The 21,063-nt window shown below is 41.6% G+C and overlaps 1 protein-coding gene across 1 annotated transcript in view; it reads left to right on the top strand.

Moving 5' to 3' along the window:
* The window catches only part of Asap1 (ArfGAP with SH3 domain, ankyrin repeat and PH domain 1), a 282,884-nt gene that overhangs the window by 147,773 nt on the left and 114,048 nt on the right, over window positions 1–21,063 (top strand). Inside the window, 1 exon segment of the mRNA XM_038342734.1 lies at window positions 15,834–15,906. Coding sequence (XP_038198662.1) covers window positions 15,834–15,906 — 73 coding nt within the window.

The following is a 21,063-nucleotide window of genomic DNA, read 5'->3' as shown; positions in this document are numbered from 1 at the left end:
AGGCAGCTGCTAAGGCAAAAATAATGGAACGCCCAATCTTGTGGTGCTGTAGGATGCCGTCAGTTGATTTGTCAGTGTTTCGTGATGCAGTTATCCACGAAGAACCATCATTACAGAATGGACTACCATGTCAGCTGCTTTGGCCATCTCTGGGCCTCACATGCGTCCCATTTAACAGACTCCATGTGATGTATTACCAGGGGGGGGTATCACTCTGACTCACTTCCTTGTAAGAGTGAAATCCAGGAAGATCTTCAGTGTGTGTTCTCATGATGGTTCAGATCCTGACTCCAGAGTTGGACGGCCTGGCTTTGTTGCCTAACTCACTGTTTTCCCTACTATTGAGTTGGGTGAGGTGCTCAGAAAAATTGTCATCATATTCTAATCATCCCCCAGCATCGCCTAGTCTTGATAGCTTATTTGAGCATTCGTGTTTATGAACATCCTTGTTACTCTGTCTGTGCTGGGTGCCCTGAGGAGCCTCTCAGGAAACAAGAATTGACTCTGTCCTAGTTCTTTCAAAAACTGGCTTTCTGCTGCCTTTTAAGTAAGGGGCGTTCCAGTCACATCCTCATATTCTTTGGAAGCTCTCTCCCTGATTCTTCTTTATGCTTAAACTACTAGTACCTGTGGATATTCTGACCCTGGAGCTCTTTCTTCCTGCCTTGCCTTTTGTTCTCTGAAGCCAGGTGAGACACCCTACTTCTCAGTTACTTTCTTCCTTTTCAAGAGGGACTTCTAGAGCCTCTGTGCAGTGTGTACAAAGACAGTGTTTGCTGTCTTTGTGGCTTAAATGTACACTAGCCCTGCAATGTACTGCATTTCTGGAAAGGAAGTACTTACTTTTCATTTTGTGCTCATGTTCAAGGGATGGGTAATAAATGTGTTATTGAGTAGGAGTCGGCACTTACATCCCTGACATGAAGTGAGACTAAAGTATAGTATGATGAATCTCTGAATAACTGCAGGAGTGTGTGTGTGTGTGTGTGTGTGTTGTTTTTTTTGAGACCAAACTTCTTTGTAGTTCAGGTTGTCATGGAACGAGATCTGCTGGCTTCTAACTCAAAGATCTGCCTGCCTCTGCCTCTCGAGCACCCCCACTGCCTCACTTGAGAATAATTATTTTTTTAAATGGTTTTACGATTATTATGCAAATTAAGCAGATTGGCCTGGTTAGAAGACAGCAGGAGTCCTACTGTCTCTCAGCTGCCTGATTACAACACTAGCGTTTGTAGACCAGAGTGAAGGTTGAACCAGTGGCTATCTGAACTGATTTCTGAGACCACAGCATCTTGAAGAGATCCTAGTGACATCTTTCTTCTAGGTGAACTGTGTAATGTTGCTGCCTGCCCACTGTTCCCAGCTTGCATCTGTCCTTATTCTTTAAGTCCATCTCTGATGTTTGCAAGTCCTCTGTCCAGAGACAACAGCAATGCATGTGTACTTTCTTCATTGCCCGTCACACCCTGCCATGTCCCCATAATGTTTAGGATTTCTCTCCCTTTTCTAGTTGTGTGTTTTTCCTTTCATCAGCTCTCCCAGGGTATCTCATAATTGCCACTACCTTCAACACAAAGCAGCAGAGCTTGTGTGTGGATCACAGCACAGCCATTTCTTAAAAGACATGACAACACCCCTGAGCCTAAGATTTCTCATTTCTAAAAGAATCAAGAATCCCTGCCTCATTAGATAGTGTTTCTTTGTGCCGAGCTCATAAGAAGCACTCCGTATCAGTAGTTGTAGTGAACTTCAAGTAGCTAAGCTTTAACAAGACTTGCTGAGCTCTGTGCCGTCTTTTCACTTTTTAATAGGTCTTTGCCCTGCAGAGATCAGGGTGCCTTACTTCGTTGGGTTGTCGTAAGATGTGGGAAACGTAATTGTAAGGAAAACAGCTGTGGCCACTTCACTTCGACCTCCTGAGCAAGCAGAGGCTCAGGTCAGCTCCCCTCTGGGCTTTTATCCCACCCAACCCCTCCTTGAGGTTCCTTTCTTGTATCCATTTCTTTTCTTTCGTCTGACATGGGCTTGTATTTGTTTCATTTATCTTTTCTTTGTTGCTTGCCCATAGTGTTTCTTCCTCGAGATTTGTACACGACCAGTTGTGACTTCTGCATCACTTTCCCCACCCCCTTTTTTTCCTGGCTCCTGCAAGAGTGAGAGCTGATAGACCAGTTCCTCTGCCTTTGTGTGTAGCCAGATAGGTATCTGTAGGTTGCTGGGCCTGTCCTCCCTAGTGCTTTAGAGGCTCTGTGAGAGGAAAAGTGTAGCCCCTGGCTACAAAGCCTGGCTACCCCTAATCTGATCTTTAGCTTGGGACACACTGTAATCAGGCACCAAACACAAGTAAATGGGAGCTATTCTTATGCATCGTTGGGGATAGGAATCTTGTCCTTTGATTCCATATTACACAAAAGCAAAAATATTCACAAGGCAAGTAGTTAAGGGAAACTTGTTTGAGGTGCTGTTTATTCTCTCTTGATGAAAAGCAGATCTTTGGAATGTAGAAAACTCTTGATACAAAAAATCGGCTTCCACTGGTTTGCATTTTTCATTAGTGTGTCATTTAAGGAAATCCTGTGGTCGGGGTCATAGAACAAGCCTGTGTTTATTCTGCTAAAGTAAAAAAATCAAAGCACTTAAAAATATATCTGAAGATAAGTTTCTGTTTGTGGGGCTATTTGCCTAAAGTTTGGAAGGGGGTAGTTTTCAGTGCCACCTATTATGAGTATTTTTAAAGTTTTATAATGGCTTTTATTCCAACATGGGTCATAGGAAGTGGGAAGTTCTTACAGTTTAAATATCACAGATGTTCAAATAACTAGGAATTTCAATTAACAGTCAGTAACTTTCTTATTAAATAAAGGATTAATTTTTATCCTAAGTGTTTACTGAAAAGGACAATGCAGAAACTGCTTAACACATCTTATATCCCACATGTATTATTTTATTTAGCGCTACTAGAAATAGAGCATAAAATATTTTACATACTAAATATTAAAAGGAAAATTTGCATAGTGCTTCTGACAGTTCTATTTGAATTTTTGAAGTAGTAAGAAAGTTCATCTTCCTTCTCTAGCTGCTGTCCATATCTATTTTATTCATTCTGCATGTGTTTATTTTGTAAATACAGTACTAAGATAGTTACTAGGAGTAGAGGTCAAGCATCAGTGATTACAGAACTAAGAAAGCACAGTTAACATGAGAAGGGAGATCCCTCCAGGTCCCTCCTCAGGTGACTTGGCCCTCTACCAAAACAGATTTGGTTGGTTGGTTTTAAGACAGGAACTCGCAGGAAACCAGTCTGACCTCAGACTCACTGTCCTCTTGCCCCAACTTATTTAAAAGGTGGGATAGTGTGTGTCATCACTGCGTAGATTTCCCTGGGGCACTTTGACCAGAGTCAGAGGAGTTATGAGACTCCGGTTTAACCACAACGACGTGTGTATTGGCACTCCCCACCCATGATCTCTTTTCAGCCACTATCACAGTTAGAGATCCCCTAGACTCTACCAAGCCTCCCACCATCCTCAGTTGTATCCTCTTAGAGGTCTAAATGGCCCGTGTTAGCTATGCACATGGAGTTATCTCAGGATCTGCTCTCCCATTTACTGAGCGGTTGAGGAACCAAATGCCATTATAGGCCATTGGAGCCTGGAGTTGCAGTTGGATCCTCCTTATAGTGGAAAACACCCACCAGGAAGAGGCAGCCCCGGATTTAGTGTATACCAGACTGTCCCAGCTGTGGACTTGGACAAATCATTTATAGTCTCAGGGTTTCAGTTTTTGCTTTTGTTTTAAATAAAATATAACCATTTATGTTACCCACATGTGAAGTTGTTCTAGCCCTACAGCACAGTAAAATGACGTTAATCTTTGGTGTTGGAAACTGGATTTTTTTTTTTCCTATTTTGGCTGAATCATGCTCAGCATCGAGCTTTGTTGAGCTTCGTTGCATGCAGAGGACCTGTTGTCCAAAGCTCTTCTATTAGCCTGGCTGTCAGAGTGGCTCAATGCAGTAGAGGTAACAAGGCACACACACCTGCTGGAAATCTCTCTGTGAGCCCTCATCCCCTATCTTACTCAGGTTGGGTAATTCACCACTGTACACTGTTCTAGTTTCCTTCCTTTTGCTGTGATGACATGACTTCCACTTTCAGGCTATAGTCCATCATTGAGGGAAGTCAGGGCAATAAAACATGGGGGAATTCCGTTTGTAGGCTTGTACTTAGCTGCTTTTCTTTACTGCCTGGGACAAACGGCCCAGGAATGGTGGGCTGTTCCCCCAATTAAGAGTCAGGACTGTCCCGAAGACATGCCGACTGGTCAGTCTGATGTAGACAGTTCCTCAATTGAAACTTTCCTTTCAAATGACTCTAGACTGTCATCTAACTGTCAGGCTGAGTTAAAGCTAACTAGCACAACACCCTACGGTATAGGACCATGTAATATAGAAATACAGGAAACATTGGAAGTACCTGCTGAAGTGAGGGGAAAAGAGATTCTTTTTTTTTTTTCTCCACTTAACTGGAAAATCTGTAAGTGAACAATGTTTGTCTACTTTTTTCCTTATTTTCCCCTACTTTACATGTATGAGTGTTTGTCTGCATACAATATGAGTATAGTACCTAAGAAGGCCAGAAGACAGTGTCAGCTCCCTTTGAGGCTGGAATTGCAACTGATTGTGAGCTGCAGTGCGGGTTCTGGGATTCCAGCCCAGGTTGTCTGGAAGAACAGCCAGTGCTCATAACTTCCAAGCCTTTCCTTAACTTTTGTATATATACAGTCTTTTATCAATTATCTCTCCCTGGTTTTTTATTTTTTTAAGCGAAGAGTCGGATGTAAGGTGTATATAAAAATCTTCAGGTAGCTGATGAATAAGTGTAATTAATTTGAAAGCCTTAATACATCTTTATCCTCAAGAGAACGCTCCAAAAACATAGAAAGTGTGGAATTCTTGGCTTATAAAAGCAAGAGTCACTGGACTAAGACCTAATCTAACATTTTGTAATTTCTTCCTCAGTTGAAGACCTATAAATGCAAGTAATCTTCCCTTCTCTCCATTATATGAGGAATTCTAAAATGCATGCAAGTCATATGAGGCTGAGTTACATAGGAATTAATTAGCAAGCCTGACAAGATCATGAGAATTGGTTAGGGTGTGTTAAAGAATATCATTTCTGATTTATGTTGATTTTGCATGAAATTTTAGTGTAATCTTAACTGCCCATGAAGAACAGTTGTCTGGATAGAGCTCTGCTTCTGTTTTACCTGACTGTTTTGGCTGTAAAAAGTCAGTAGGGGATGAGAAGGTCCTGCAGGATCCATGTTTTTCCATAGACAAGAACTAGCATTTAAAATAGGTTTTAAGCATCCGAGTGGTCACTTTGAGATTTCCTTCTTCAAGTAGAGCTGAGGAGAAATTACCTCTACTATTTATTAGTGGGAAAGGTAGGGGAACAGGCTTTAAAGGGAGTGAAAAATAAGAAATTGCCTGAAGCTTGTAGGAAACAAGTAAAAGCTTTGGGGAAAATCCCAATGGAGATTCTCTCATATTAAGCAATCCCAAGGCATGGATGAAAACTCCAGCCCATTTTAAAGTGAATGAGTCACCAGTTTAATATCCTAAGTTACACAGATTGTTGTTTAAGTCAGTTCAAGTCATGGGTTTTGTGAACCATACTCTGGGGAAACTTTTCTTTCTTTGGAATTTCCTTTTTTATTATCCATCCTCAGAAGGAGTGGAGGAGTGGGGGAAATGGAGGAGAGGTACAGGTGTCCTTCTAGAATTTTATTTTGGGATTGGTGCAGAAGATAGGAAAAAGGCCTCCCTGGCAATTACCCCAAAATTGAGATTGGAAGGAAGTAGAGTAAAAACTATCAGAGTTGAGACAGGGCAAGTCACTGTCTGTTACAGTTGCACATAAATCTCCCAGAAGACCCAGAAGCTGTTGCACTCAGACTAGAAAAGAACTGTGAGAAAGACAGTCATGTATGGAGGTACAGTCTAAGAACTAGCAGGTATGGTTTATCGATCACCTACTGTATACACCTTCACACTGCTAAATAATGGGAGCAAGATGCTGAGTCCTACTAGGCATGGAGATATACACTGGGGAAGTGGAAGCAAGAGGAAGGATCAGGACGGTTCTCAGGTGTACAGGAAGCTCCTCAACTGAAGGTCGGGGGAAGGGGAGGATCTTGAATCCCAGAGGGATTAGAACACATGCCTGGGATTCACAGAGTCCTAACCCAATCCAGGCCATCTGATCCCAGAGTACTGAGAAGAAACAGTTGTTTGGTTTTGGTGAGTTAAGGTCTTATTTTGTTGCCCAAACTGGCATAGAAGACTCCATTTAGTCCAGGCTGGGACCTAATTCATGATCTTCCTACCTCAGTCTCCAAGCACAAAGATTATGGATTACCATTCTTGACTGGAAGAATTTTTTTCAGGAAAAGGTGTTGTCTGGAGCTTTTAACAGACCTGCTACGTTTTTGTTTGTTTGTTTGTTTGTTTGTTTGTTTGTTTGATTAACCAATCTTCTTGGTCTAGGTTTGAGGAAATACTCATCTGAGTACGGTTGGCTGTCTGTACCCACAGCTTCCATGTATATGAACTGAAAATAAATTTGTGTGTGTGTGGGTATGTACTGTTTGTTTTGAGATGCAGTCTTACTCAAACTGGCCTCTAAACTGAAGATTCTCTTGCCTTAGCTACTTCAGCAGCTGGGCTGACAGGCCTGTGCCACCATGTTCTGTTCAAATGACTATTTTCATAGCATGCTGTTTGGGTATTACCGACAGTGACTTAACATACACAAGAGGATGCACACAGGCTATATGCAAATAATATACCATTTTTTTCAGAAGGGGCTTGAGTATCATTAAGGGTCCTGAAACCACCTTCTGCTTGGGAACAAAGAGGTTGTAGATTTCAAAATTAAGAGTACTCTAAATGCATAAAAGTCTTTTAACCTCATGCCTTACCACAACTATAAAAAAAAAAATGTATGGGAAGAACTCTTCATTAACAAGTACCGATCTTCATGCAGAGCTTTGTGACCTTAGCCAGATTCTGTAATTTATTGGGGCTGAACTGTAAACCTTCTGTCTGTGTCTGTCTACACTTCATCAGTTGGATGGCTCACTTTTGAGATGTAGGATAACTTAGAGGATCACTGTGCTGTGTCACTTGACATGGTCCTTAAGTGGCACCAAGGTGGGTAGATAACATTGAGAAGTGCCCAGGCCACTTATGCTCTTGAGTATGTGTTTCAAACAGGCTTCTTTACTGTGTCCTGAGCATGGGCATTTGTGAAGTGACTGGCATGACTTCATAAAGTTAAACTTTTGCAGAAAGGACACTCCCTTAGCACTCTTTAACTAGAGGGACTCCATTTTCCAGTGTTTGTATTGAAAATGGAAGCCACCTTTAAACTGTTGACAGCCTTTTAATTTTACTCCTAGCAGCAGAGAAACAACTAAAAGGAAGTTTGTCCCGTTCTTTACAATATCAGTCTACAAAGAATAACATGAAAGTTTTCTGGTTTAAGAAGAAGGACAATTTTCTTTGTCCTTCCTGTTTTAAATTTTTTATTAAATATTTTCTAAAATTGACTGCACTTTTCTGAGTGATTACATTTTTCTTTGGATCCTCATATGTCATATAGTAAAAGAGCATCCAAGTTTTCAAACAGTTTGTGTCTATGAGACCTAGTAATAAATGGGATTAAGGTGACCTATAGTAACCCTTGAGGTCAGAGATCTCTCCTGCACTCCTAGCTCTGGGATATTGTGCGCACCCCCACCCCCACCCCTGCTTCGGGGGTATTTGTCAAGTGGATTAATTGGCAGAGTGGGGATGGAAGCTTTTGTGTGAAATGCTGTGTGGATTCATACACATTTCTAGTCAATTGATCGTCTACCAGTCTACACACATATAGCAGGGCTTAAGAATGATTGTGTACATTATAAAAGGACTCTCCATAAAACATAAAGTCTGACATCTAGAAAGGACTCATTTCATAAAATGTAAAACCTGACATTTAGTGGGAATGTCTCTGAAGTGCTAATATGCATCTTGAGGAATAGGGTTTGATTTATAGAGAACTTCACTTCTGCCAACAAGATTTACTTTTATGGAAACAACACCTAGTAGTGAATGGTGTTCAGTGCTTCTGAGCAAAGACTAAAGCCTTCGTCTCTATCTTCCTCAAGTAATTCTTGAGGTCTTCTGGGTCTGTGAGTAGTTGCCTTCTGCTGAGCTGACTTTCCTCAGGGGTCATCATCTGAAAGGGGGCATGCTGAGGACCAGCTGCTGTGTACTGAGCAGCAGGCAGGCATTTCACATTAGCCTTTGAACCCTTTTAAGAAGCCTGTGCTTTTGAGTTAACCAGTGTCCTAAATTGCATTGAAATGTAATTTGCAAGAGAATTAGTTAGATCTTTGTGACATTTATTTAAGACTTTTTGTCTGTATTATGACTTAGAGACATCATGAACTACTAAGATATCAAAAATACCATTGGTGCCCACCAATACTCCACAGTCGTGTTTAAAACACAAGTGCATGCATGACTTGAGAATGTCTTCATTAGAAGCAACTTTTGTTTAATCTTCATGCTGAAAATTAGACTTTAAACATAAAAACCTTTAGTTACAAACATTGGAAATTGCACTGGCTTTCAACAGTAATGCCTAATCTGAAACCCCAGTTAGCCCTCTCCATCTTGGATAAGCCTCAATGAATGTGAGCCATCACAGTATGTCTTCAGAGCATTGGGTCATGACCCAAACAGTATAGAACACTGTGGACCCTAGAACGTGGAGGAGCTAAGAGGCTAACCAGCTGAGTAGTGCACTATCTGTTCTCCAGCATAAACTCTTGTTCTCTTGAGGTAGCTCCTAACATAGAAATCAGGGAGCTTAGTCCTGGTCGAGGTTTTAATTCCTTCAGGAACTCTGCCTTACAGCATGAAAATGGTATTTTCATGACTTTTTTTTCTTTAAATACCTTGCTGTACCTATAATTATTATTTTCCCAAGAATGGGACAGAAATTGCTTCTAGATGAAAGAGCCATGGTACTCGTGGGTGGGTGTGCTACTCCAAACTTTGCAGCTACAACAGAAATTAGAGGTTCACAAGGTAATTGCTGTGATTACAGTTTTCTTCTTGGCCCCAGACAGGAGCTCTCGAAACACAATATTCTGCTAATTTTTTAAATATACAATTTGCAAGGCTACAGGAAATTACCATGAGTATGTGCTATTTCTCCCCTGTTTTCTATGGAAGTTAAACATATCATTGGGTCTTTTGAAATTCTGAGGGCAAAGTAGGCATGGCATGAATTAGAAGATATTGTTAAAAAGGCTTAAAGCTTTTAGGTAATCAACCTTGTGGTAATGTACACAAGGCTTATTTTAAAAAGAAAAATTTCTAATCACAGCATAGTGACGGCCATGAAGAGTTTCTCCTTCAGTATTCTAGATTTTTAAAGCCAGAGCATAACATGATCAGATTTGCATTTCAGGAACATCTTACTTTGGTGTAAAGGAGGATGTGATGAATATGGGAACCGTCGGGAGATTATTAAAGGTCCTGGCTGTAGAGTGGGGGAAACAACAGGGCAAGAGCCGGAAGAGTGGACTTAGGTGATGCTATTGAGATTGTTGTGGCAGCATTTTGTTCTGTTTGTAACAGAGAACTCAAGAATAGCTCAGCTTCCAGCTGAGTGCCTTGACCTCTCAGCCCTCCTTATATCTTCTAAGTTCTCAGAGTACAGGCATGTACACCACCACCCAGCCTCCTCGATGGTAACCACAAACTTACCTCTTAGAATGTTGGCCCACACTTGCTTCTTGTCTCACCGCATCTTGTTGGGGAACAATCTTGTCTTTACCAGGCACCTGAACTTCTAATGTAGGCCTGACATCTGGGGGAGCAGACCTTCGCAAGTGGAGGATCCCAGCTGTAGGTCTCATCCACTGCCCTTCCTCTGTGAGTCAGGCTAATCTTGAGTGACCTGTCCATGGGTCAAAGCTAAATGGGAAATCATTTATAAGTAATGTCCAACTGTGCTGATTCCAGGGGAAAATGCACCAATTCTTTTCCCTTTTTTTCTGTCATTGTTATTCAGTGATGTCTTTCAGCATGTACCCAGTATTTTAAAGTACCAGGTGCCCATGTCTCTAAGATCCCGAATGCTATTAGCTTTTATTTGTAGTAAACCTATTATCTTCCAATCCTCCCTTCCTTTTTTGATTTTTTTCAAGACAGGGCTTTCTGTTGCTTTGGAGCCTGTCTTGGAACTAGCTCTTGTAGACCAGACTGGCCTCAAACTTTACAGAGATCTGCCTGCCTCTGCCTCCCGAGTGCTGGGATTAAAGGCGTGCGCCACCACCGCCCGGCAGTAAGCCTATTTTCTGTGAATAAGTGCTCATTATACCTGACAGCATCAGTTCTAGTGAATGTGGCGGCCAGTGTCAAAGATGGGGTTCCCGAAGAAGTCTTAATCCTGAAGTCAAGAGGCAAGCCCCACTGTAGTTTTGACTAACATCCAGAAGCCAGGCAGAATATTTAGCAATGAACTTACATAGTGACATGTTTATAGGCAGTTCAAGTCTGATCCAATCAGATAACCCCAGTGAGCACCAGTTGACTCCTCTCCATGTAGCTCTGGCTCTTACCTTTGCTGCCTTGGACAGCTGCTCGGCACTCTCGAGGAAAGCACTAATATTGTTCTCTCTTAGGCTCCATCGTAGAGCTACCTAGAAGAGAAAGAAAAGGGTTTCTGGAGCTGCCTTGCTACTATCCTGATGGCTGAACCCTTGTTGTTTCCCCTCCCCCATTTCTTATTAAGTTAGTGACATTTTCCTAATGCACGAGATCGTATTCACCACTTTCATCATATTCATCACCCCATTACCCTCTCTTGTCCCTCCCGCTACCTTCTTGATTGACTTTTCTACAGGTCGGAAGGGTCACAGGCAGTGTAATTGTTCTGCAGAGGCTCTGGCTTCCAAAAGACTTGGCTTAAAATCCTCCCTTTGTCTTTTACAGGATGCACCATCTAGTGTCACGTGAGCTTCAGTTTTCTGCAAAGGTGGTATCAAACCCTTTGTACATGACTGTGAAGGTTGAGTAATGTATATAATATATATTGGCGTTTTTATGCTCAGTATGGAGAAGGAAGGTGTGCTAGAAGGGAGGTGTCTATGACTGTGACGAAGCACTATAGCAAAAAACAAGTTGGGGAGAAAAGGGTTTATTTGGCTTATACATCCAAATCATAGTCCATCACTGAAGAAAGTCAGAACAGGAATTCAAACAGGGTAGGAATTTGAAGGCAGGAGCTGATGCAGAGGCCATGGAGGGGTGCTGCTTACTGACTTGCTTTTCATGACTTGCTCAGTATGCTTTTTTATAGAACCCAGGGCCACCAGCCCAGGGATGGTACCAGCCTCCCACATCAATCACTAATTAAGAAAATATCTTACAGCCAGATCTTATAGAGGCATTTTCTCAATTGAGATTTTCTCCTCTCAGATAACGGTAACTTGTGTCAAGTTGACATAAAACTAGCCAGCACAGAAGGCAAATTGGGCTAAGATAAGAATTTTGAGACCCTTGGGGAGGGGAAAAGCAGCCCTCACCTGGCGTAAGAAGACAGGATCAATACCATTTAGTATCTGGGTAGGCCACCAGTTCAAAGAGTGAGTTTGCCTGAGAGTTCCAATCCCAACCTTTCCCTTTACAGAATTCATGGATTGGCTGAACTTGGTAACAGGATTAACGTCAGGGGCTTTGAAGGGAATCGGTTCTACTTTTTCTCTTTGACTTGGTGGATTCAACAGTCTGTACAAAAGGCAGAATGATTTGTTGAAAAGAGCATTAGATATGACAGCTGGCTCAGACTGACCCCTGCTTCTCCAACTGTTCTTGCCCTCCATGAACGAAGTTCCCAGCTTTAGAAGTGGAGGACAGAAAGGGAGGGAGGGAGGCTCATCACTCAGTGCAGTTTCCATTGGTCATGTATGACTTTTGTAAGGCTTTCTTTGCAACCTCAGTAGTTGAAGATAGTATGTTTGGTCAGGTCCCTTGGCCTTCACCAAAGAAAGGGAAATTATCTCATTGATATATCACAAAAGTGACTTGACTTTTTGTCAGTCAAGACAAAACTTTGGGCTATTGTGGCCCATAACAAGGCCCTGGGAAATAGTTTTATATATATATATATATATATATATATATATATATATATATTACCCAGCCCCCCACACACACCATTTTGCTTTATTTATCTTAGTTTAAGAAGGTTTTTTTTACAGATAGTTGGAATAGAAACTAAGATTCTTTTTTAAAAAAAATATTTATTTTTTTATTATGTATACAATATTCTGTCTGTGTGTCTGCCTGCAGGCCAGAACAGGGCATCAGATCTCATTTCAGATGGTTGTGAGCCATCATATGGTTGCTGGGAATTGTACTCAGGACCTTTGTAAGAACAGGCAATGCTCTTAACCCCTGAGCCATCTCTCCAGCCCAGAAACTAAGATTCTAAACCAGCACCCAGGAGAGAAACATCGACGTCATGGGGTGCCACTTTGGCTCTGTGGATCTGTAGTTTTAAATGCTTTCAATGCTGAAGCACACTGTTATCTGCTGAATATCTGGCCTCACACAGGGTCCATGTTGTCCTTCCCCTAAGGAGTATATGCCTCGTAGGGTAAGTGATGCCTACACAGGAAGGCAAACTTCGGTTCTATGTTGTGCCTCTCTTTGGCATAGAAGGTTGTTGTTAGCTTGGTGGTTATTTGCTGGCATGGACTAGTTCTTTGGAATCATTCACAGTTTGTCACTGAAAATTATTGTTGAAACTTTGCCACAGTTTTGAACCGTGAAGTAACTCGTCAAGTTGGGGTCAGGAACTTAGCATTGTCCACCTACAAATATATTCATGGGTTGCATTCCACCCACTCTGAACAACTATTGCTGTAGGCACAACAGAAGACATTAACTATCTAGAGAACTTGAATCTTCAAAATTCTTTTAATAGTCTCCAGCAGTGAGATAAACAGTTTGAAGCCTTTATTTGTGTATGATGCATTTAACTTTCCATTTTTGGGGTGCATTATGCAAATCAACTTTTATTTTAGGTTGATAATTTCCCCTTTTGTAGCAGCCTCATTCGACTCCTACTAATCTTGAAACTAAGAAATGATAACATCTTTGCCGCTTCCCACAGCAGCTGCTCTGGCCATGCCTCTCCTCTGCCTCTGGGCTGCCGCTCCCTGACTGAACCTTCCTACCTGCCAGTATCTTCCTGGCACACAGCTGACTCAAAGCCCCCAGGCTTCACTTTCTCAACTAACACAGTAGGGACTGTATTTAGCTCCTGTGTCTGCTCTGATGTCTGCCTTGACTTACCTTTTGTGCCTGCTTCTTTATCTCCCTTCCTGCTTAGTTCAGGAAGAGAGAAGGGTAGTTGTCCATGATCATGATGGAAGAGTTAAAGGAGAAGGTGATGTGGAGGAATGCCTAGTACACATGGGCACTGGAGTGTTGGTTCTCCACTTCTCTTTCTCACTCTTCCTTCTGTATCCAGGAAGCCCTGGAACTGAATTTACTATTCCAAATTTATGTCATAAGTAAACTGACTACATCTTACTCTCTTGGAATCTGCGTCCTAACCTGTAACCTATACTTAGTAATGTATATTGGTTGAATGAATTCATAAAAATGAATCCTAAGTGGTAGAAATGGTATTTTCAGATTTGTTGGGGTTTTGATTCAGTTTGTGACTACTGCAGTTGCTCTCTCAGAGGACTGGACAGATATACATCTGACATGATTCATGTGCCTTTATGGTCATCTTGAATTCTTCTTAAACTTCCAAGAGTAGGTATCTTATTTGACAAAAGGCCATGACCAAGAGCAACATGGGGAGGATAGGGTTTGTTTGACCCATTTCCACACCACAGCCCATCATCAGAGGACATCAGGAGCTGGAGGTAGGAACTGAAGCAGGAGCTATAGAAGAGTTCTGCTTAGTGGTTTGTCCCTCCCGGGCTGCACTCCTGCTCTTGCCCTTTGGCTGTGGTAAGCTTCAGATGCACCGGAAGAGGTGCAGACACATATCTTGTCACACCCTGATGCAATTGCATAGTCTACATTGTGCGCCATTTTTCTCTGAGCCCTCATCTGACTTTACATCTGACATTTCACAGGCAGCTGCAGTTGTTTGGCACTTAAGGGAAATGGAACTTATTTTTAGCGCATCTAGAGGTGTAATTTCTGGAGGAGGCCCTGTTTGAAAGACAACATCCTCTAGCTCTCTACAGTATGGGGCTCATAAAAGTACAATTTACTTGGCTGCTTCTTGTCACTGGCCAAATATAAAAGTTTTTTGTTTGTTTTTTAAAAGCATCCTTCAGATTTAGCTATGGGTATACCTGGCAGATTAAATGCTCTTAAAAAAACCTTTAAAGGTACATGAACTTTGTGCTGTGTGGATGAGTTCTTTGTGTTCATAGATGAGTTGGGAAAGCGTCTAGATGAATTCTGAGACATTGCCTCCCCCTTTAACACACCCCGCATAAGAAACTGCATGGTATCTCATACGGTAGTTTGAAATCTTCCATGTGCTTTGTTCATTGGTGTTATTAACTCCAAGTAAACACAGGCGTTATACTCCATGAATTCATTTCTGAGAAGTCCCCTAGAGTTGAACTTCTGGGTGAACTCAGATCAGATCTTGTTTCCTTTCTTGAAATTAGGACAAGATGGAGGAATATGGTGTTTCCTGAAAACGTTTCTAACTTTGTAGTCCACATGCTGTTTCCCTTCAAATCTTACTCTCCAGAAGCACTAGTGGGATAAATTGTAGAGCATACATGATAAGCGCAGTGGGAGTAATGGGGATGTGTATTCAGAAAGCTCTGGTCCTCTTCAGGCTGCTGACAGAAAAACCATGCATTGGGAATCAGTTCGCATCAGTGTGAAATGTCACTTGAGCATTTTTGGGTTCTGTGACTTGACAATTATACGTACAAAGTAAATTATTAAAAATAATATTTAAAAATTGTTCTAGAAAACAGAACCTGAGGTGTCACCAGACTGACTTCAGTGGAAAGGGACTGGCTATTGTGATCTCTTTTCCCAAGGAAGGACCTGGTAGGTTCTCGGACAAGGTGCCCGCCCACTTGATTAAACATTGCTGTCTAAAGAACATAAGTTGAAGAGAAATGACGATTAAACCATTGAACTACATGGACTAAAAGCATCAGACATTGGCTGGGTGTGGTGATACATTCCTGTTGTTTAGGACTTGGGAAGCTGAGGCAGGGGGATTTGTGTTTAATCAATCAGTTTCATGTTTGCTTTTAATACACAAGATTTTTTTATTAAAGAAATAGTCAACTTTAAAAACACTATGAAAAGGCCTCATTCCTGCTTATAATATTTCACTAATTTTTTTCTAGGTGCATTTACACTGGATGTTAAAATATATTTTATTCCCTGAGTATTTGTGTTCTTGTGTTTTAAGCATGCTTTTCTCCCTCAGCAGGCTATAAACTTAGGAGAGAAGAAAGCAGTTCTTAAGATTCCCTCCATTTTCTTTCCATGGGTACTGACAGGCTACCAGATTGCCCAATTTACCCGACAGTGAGCCTTATGTAGTGACCCTCAGAAACTCCATGTATTCAGAGCCAGGCACAGCTGGTTCCTTGTAAGTGTGCTTTGGTGCTCAACAGAAGAAATGAGGTTGCAAGTGGATTTTTTTTTTTAATGTACCAAAAAATTTCCAACATCCTTTCCCTCTGTCTTTCTCTTTTAGGCTCTAGACCAAGATAGAACAGCCCTACAGAAAGTGAAGAAATCTGTAAAAGCAATATACAATTCTGGTCAAGGTAAGTACTTACCAAATAGATCCCATGACTTAAAAATAATGTTCCCAGTTGTCTCTGTTACGCGTAGGGTGTTAACAAAAGGCCTGAACAGATGAGAAACATAAGTAGGCTGGAAACTGAACTTTTGTCCCTTTTTTCTTCTGTCTCTACTCTCAACCAAAGCCTGTTTCTGTTTCTGTAGTTGAAGTTGATGTGATGATCCTTTTAAGAATTCAGTACAGTGGTAGCTGATGGTTGTCACATGGTCTCTTTGTGTGGTTGGTCAGCCTGTGATCCAGCGACTTCATTTAAAAAAGGGGAAGTCGCTTCCTTCTTGATTGTGCCTGTACATGTTAAGTACACATTGACCATCAGTACTGACCATGGAGTCTGCAGGAGAGTTAAAGAAGAAATGTTAAATTCTTACTTCACAGTTTTCTCACTGTCTGTCTTTTTTTTTTTCCTTTTAACCAATGATGACAGAGAACTAGGTAACTAATGTTTAGCATTGGACTTTCGCCAGTTCAATGACTACAGAATTTTGTCATTGAATAAGAACAATCCGAGTCAATTGAAATAACCTGTACAAGAACTGGTAGTCTCTTATCCACTGTGATACCATTGTTGCAGCCACAACTCACTTACAGTTTTTCTAAGACATCTGCTGTGTGTACCCTCACAGAGAACCTGGGAGGGGAAGGTGGCTGACTGTGACAGAAAGAACATGCCTTGAGGCTGGATTGTACACAAAACTACCCTGAACTGTTTACTCAGCTTTCTCAGACCTCTATTTTTCTCATTTGTAAATGTCGTGGTGGCATTAAAGAGCTGTTGAGGGGACTTAGTGCTCCTGATCCATGTACTGTATTGTGAGAGTTCAGTAAATGCAGTGTTCTTTTTTAATATTGTTATTATACAATTGTAGAGCTGAAAAGAGTATGAACAAGGCAAAACCTGCCGCATTGCTGGCTGCCTCACCCACCCACCATCAGAGCTCAGAATCACTTACCTGAGGGGAAGCTGGATGGTCTTGTTCTTCTGAGGCTCCTCCCCACACCTTAGAACATCATATCACATTGTCATCGTGCTTTTTACCATTACCTAGAAAATGCTGAGATGCTTATCAAAGGCAGATAGATAATGACTGTTTTATAAGTTGGGTTTTTTTTAACAAATAAACTGATAGGATGAATGAAAATATATTAAAGGGGATTTATTTATTTGATTGGCTAGCTCAACAATGGCTATATCTTGACAGAAATGCCAAGAATCTCATAGTTGTTCAGTCCATGAAACTGGATGTCTCTGCTGGTCATCAGTCCACATTGGAATACAGAAGTAGGTTCTCACATCAGTGAAGGAGTACTTCAGCAACAAGGCAGAAGAACCTGCCAGCGAGACTGATGGCAAGCAGACAAAAAGCAAAAGCAGCCACTTCCGTGTTCTTTTATATGGCCTGCCACCAGCATGTGTGGCCAGATGTAGGTGGTTCTTCTCAACTCAAGTGATCTGATCAAGAAAATCCTGATAGGTGTGCCCTGCTGCTGGGTTTTAGTTGATTCCAGACGTGACAGCCAGGGTCAGCCATCCTAGCTGTCTCAGTCTGGAGACATTGTATGTTGTTTTAGTTTTCACCTAAATGAGAAACCTATTTGACACCTTCCATCTTTGTCTTCTTTCTGGTAAACTCCTGACATATGGTGGGTGTTTTGTAGATAGCAGCCCTTTGAGAAAGAAAGCAGAAAAAACAACTAGAGAAACCACAGGAGTGCTTTCCCGGGGCTGATTTTTTTGCTTTTCACATGAGTGGTGGTTATATGGTTCAGCCTACTCTGATGACTTCTCAAAAGGTACCTTAGGTTCATGCTGTGAGGTAAAAAGAAATTATACTTAAAATGTATATAAAAGGAGATACTCAGGAACCTTTATTGGGATTTGGAAAAACATAAAGTGAATGGAATTTATAAAGGAAGAATAACACGTCCATAAATGAAGAACAGCTGTGTAGTATTTTCAGAGAGAAGAAAAGTAGTGTGGCTTGCCACACTTGCTAAGTTCAACTACATTATCTGACCCCACTGGGTCTTAAATTTCCTCATTATAAAATACGAAGATAGTATTTGATTTATAGGCTATTCTATGGAAAAATTGAGGTAACCTGTACAGTACCTGCCACATAGTTGATACTTAACAAGTTACAGGTGGGAACACGGCAGTTAAAGTGATAGCGCATAAATACAAGCAGCCTGGGAGTGGGAGAGGGCAGCTGTCAGCCGAGACACTGCCCCTGAGCCAGGAGCAACCGCCACACCTATCCTGCTGGGACTCTGTGAGTCTCTTCCCTCTTCCCAGGGAAGAACGCACTGTCCTGCAGCAGCTCCCAGGAACTCTTTTCTGTGGGCGATGTGCTTCATGTTTTACCCCCTAACAGGTTTCCTTGGTCACAGCTGCCTTAGAATGACAGGAAGAAAGGGTTTCCAGTCAAGGGAAGTAGTGAAGGGGTGGCACACAGTCGAGTGCCTTCTCCTTCAGAATGTATTTTCCCTTGTGGACCAGCCACAGCTGATGAAGGTTTGGACCCCATGCTGGGTAGGAGCTGTGCTGCCTGCTTTTTCCCTGATACTGTCCATTAGAGTAGCCTCTTGACCTGTGGTTTTTAAATAAATTGACATCAAACGAGATTTAAACTTTTGTTTCTCAGACTCAATAGCCACACATGACAAAGATAACACATTCAGCAGAGTGAACCTAGACTTTCTCTCTGAACACAGGAAGTTCTCCCGGACTTTCATGCTGTAGGAAAATGTGTGTGTGTGGTCACTAATTGTACCTGCTGAGCAGCACCCTCACATTAGACCCATAAGTCTCACCCTGGATTATTACTGAAAGGGGGAGGGGGGGGTTGAGGATGCAAGTCAAAGAATCCCAAGCTAACTCCAAAAGATTTTAGTTATAATTTTTTATTATAAGGGGGAAACTCATGGAACAGGAACGAGAAGTCCAACCTCAGGTGTGTAACACAGAAACCAGAGAAAGAGCGAGCCCTGGGCAGACCGTTGGTTTTCTCTGGGTAATCAAAAGGTTACACACTTACCTGGTCCAGCCTCTTAAAGGTAATTGGCTGAAAGAGGTTCCCCATCACCTCCCCCTCTTGTCTAAATAAGAGAGTTCCAAACACAATACAAAACTATATACACTAGGAACAGATATCAAGTATAAAATTAGGATTATAACCAGCATAAACAATATTAAGCAAGAAACGTATGCTAGATGCTTTACTAAACATTCTGTCTTAAGGAGTCTAAGTATTGCATTGAAAATGGCTAAATTGTAAGAGGAAAATAACTACAGTCTTCAACCCATCCAAGACCTGTTCATTAGATTTACCTGAAGACCTAGCAAACACAAATGGGGCTGATGTCTTGTACTCACGCCCTCAGGCTGCTAGAGCAAGCACCGATACTGGGATTTACAAAGAAACAAATTGGCTTTGAGTATCAAACTTGCAGCTAAACCTGGTAATTGGCCTCTGAACTCCTTACACGGGTCATTGTCCCTTATGGATAAATTTCGTCTTTGTGTTGTGTCTCACTTGTTGATTATTAACTCATGTTATTAATTGAATTACCATCATATGCTACTGTTCTGAGTGTTAAATATACAGGACAAGTCAAAGAGACTCTGTCTTTGTTAATTTTATGGTTCATTGGCAATTTGCATCAATCTGGAATGTAATTTTGATAAGGAAGCAGGAAGTGCTGTAGAGGGAAGCACAGAAGGAGATTCAGGAGATCTTATGTAGTGTGACAGGGTATACCTCTGTCAGGGAATGCCTCTCAGAGAACATGGTGTCTTTTAGGCATTGATGCTGTACTTTAGACTAAACAAGCAAGCCTATTACATAAGTGTTTTCATGCCCATGTTTCAGATTATGAAACTGATACCTTACCCAGAGTATCATACCTAAGGATAAGATGAGAATCTAGCAGCCCCAGCTTTGCTCATTATGCATGCTGTTTTCATTGTCTTTTACCTGCTATGTGACAAGGCTTAATAAGTATATAATAAAATGCTTGTTGTACATTGGCTGTGTGGGTTTCTCATTGGAAATTTACCTGAAAATAGCTGTAAGTCCTCACTTATTGTGAATATTAGTGAGTGAGTGACTCATACAAACTGTGGACAGGGTGACCTGTGGGTTGACTTTGTGGTTCTGTGATGGGGATCACATTGAAATTGTACTTGTGGTGGAAAGTGTGGAGATAAACTCAGATTGCTTGGGGGCTCCTCATAGGCTTCTGGGACCCAGTAGTGTTTTTGTAATCACAAGCCAAGATAGGACAGTGGGTTTTTCGTCAGACTATATGGGCAGCATAGTGACATGTAATTCTTTAGAGGTGACATTTAATCTTTAGACATAGAGTTAAATGAGGAAAGCAGTGGTGTATATCTTTCCATGATACATTGGAAGTACAATCCAGACTGCCCCTATCTAAACACTTTTGACCTCATCCTGAAAAACCACAAGAAGCTGAACCTTGCTGTCTCTTTCACAATGTATTTTCATGATTTTTTTTTCATTTTTCACAATAATTACGTGACAGAAATGGTGTGGGAGGTCCTTCTCTTCATGTATTGCTTTTATTGGTTAATGAATAAAGAACTGCTTTGAGCCTATGGCAGGGAAGAACAGAACTAGGCAGGGAAAGCTAAGCTATATGCTGGGAAAAAGAAGGGTGGAGTCAAGAGAGAAGCCATGTAGCCCCACCAGAGACAGATGCCATACTCAGTAAGGCACAGCCACATAGCAATACACAATTAAAGGAGATGGGTTAAATTAAGATATAAGAGCTAATAAGAAGCTAGAGTTAATGGGCCAAGCAGTGATTTAAATAATATAGTTTCTGTGTGGTTATTTCGGGGCTAAACCGCCAGGAACCAACAAGCGGCCTCTCATGTGGGCAACTAAAATCCACTTAAACCTGAGAGGGCTTGCATAGGAATTCTAGATGCTAAAAAACAAAGTTTAGCCACATGTTTTTTCCCAATGGGCTTACCTCGCTGGCAGCATGCTGCGGCTCTTTTAAGAGAGGTTTTCCTGCCGGGCGGTGGTGGCGCACGCCTTTAATCCCAGCACTCGGGAGGCAGAGGCAGGCAGATCTCTGTGAGTTCGAGACC

This window comes from Arvicola amphibius, chromosome 9, assembly GCF_903992535.2.
Source record: "Arvicola amphibius chromosome 9, mArvAmp1.2, whole genome shotgun sequence".
Taxonomy (NCBI): Eukaryota; Metazoa; Chordata; class Mammalia; order Rodentia; family Cricetidae; genus Arvicola; species Arvicola amphibius.
This window is presented reverse-complemented; position numbering and strand designations above follow the sequence as displayed.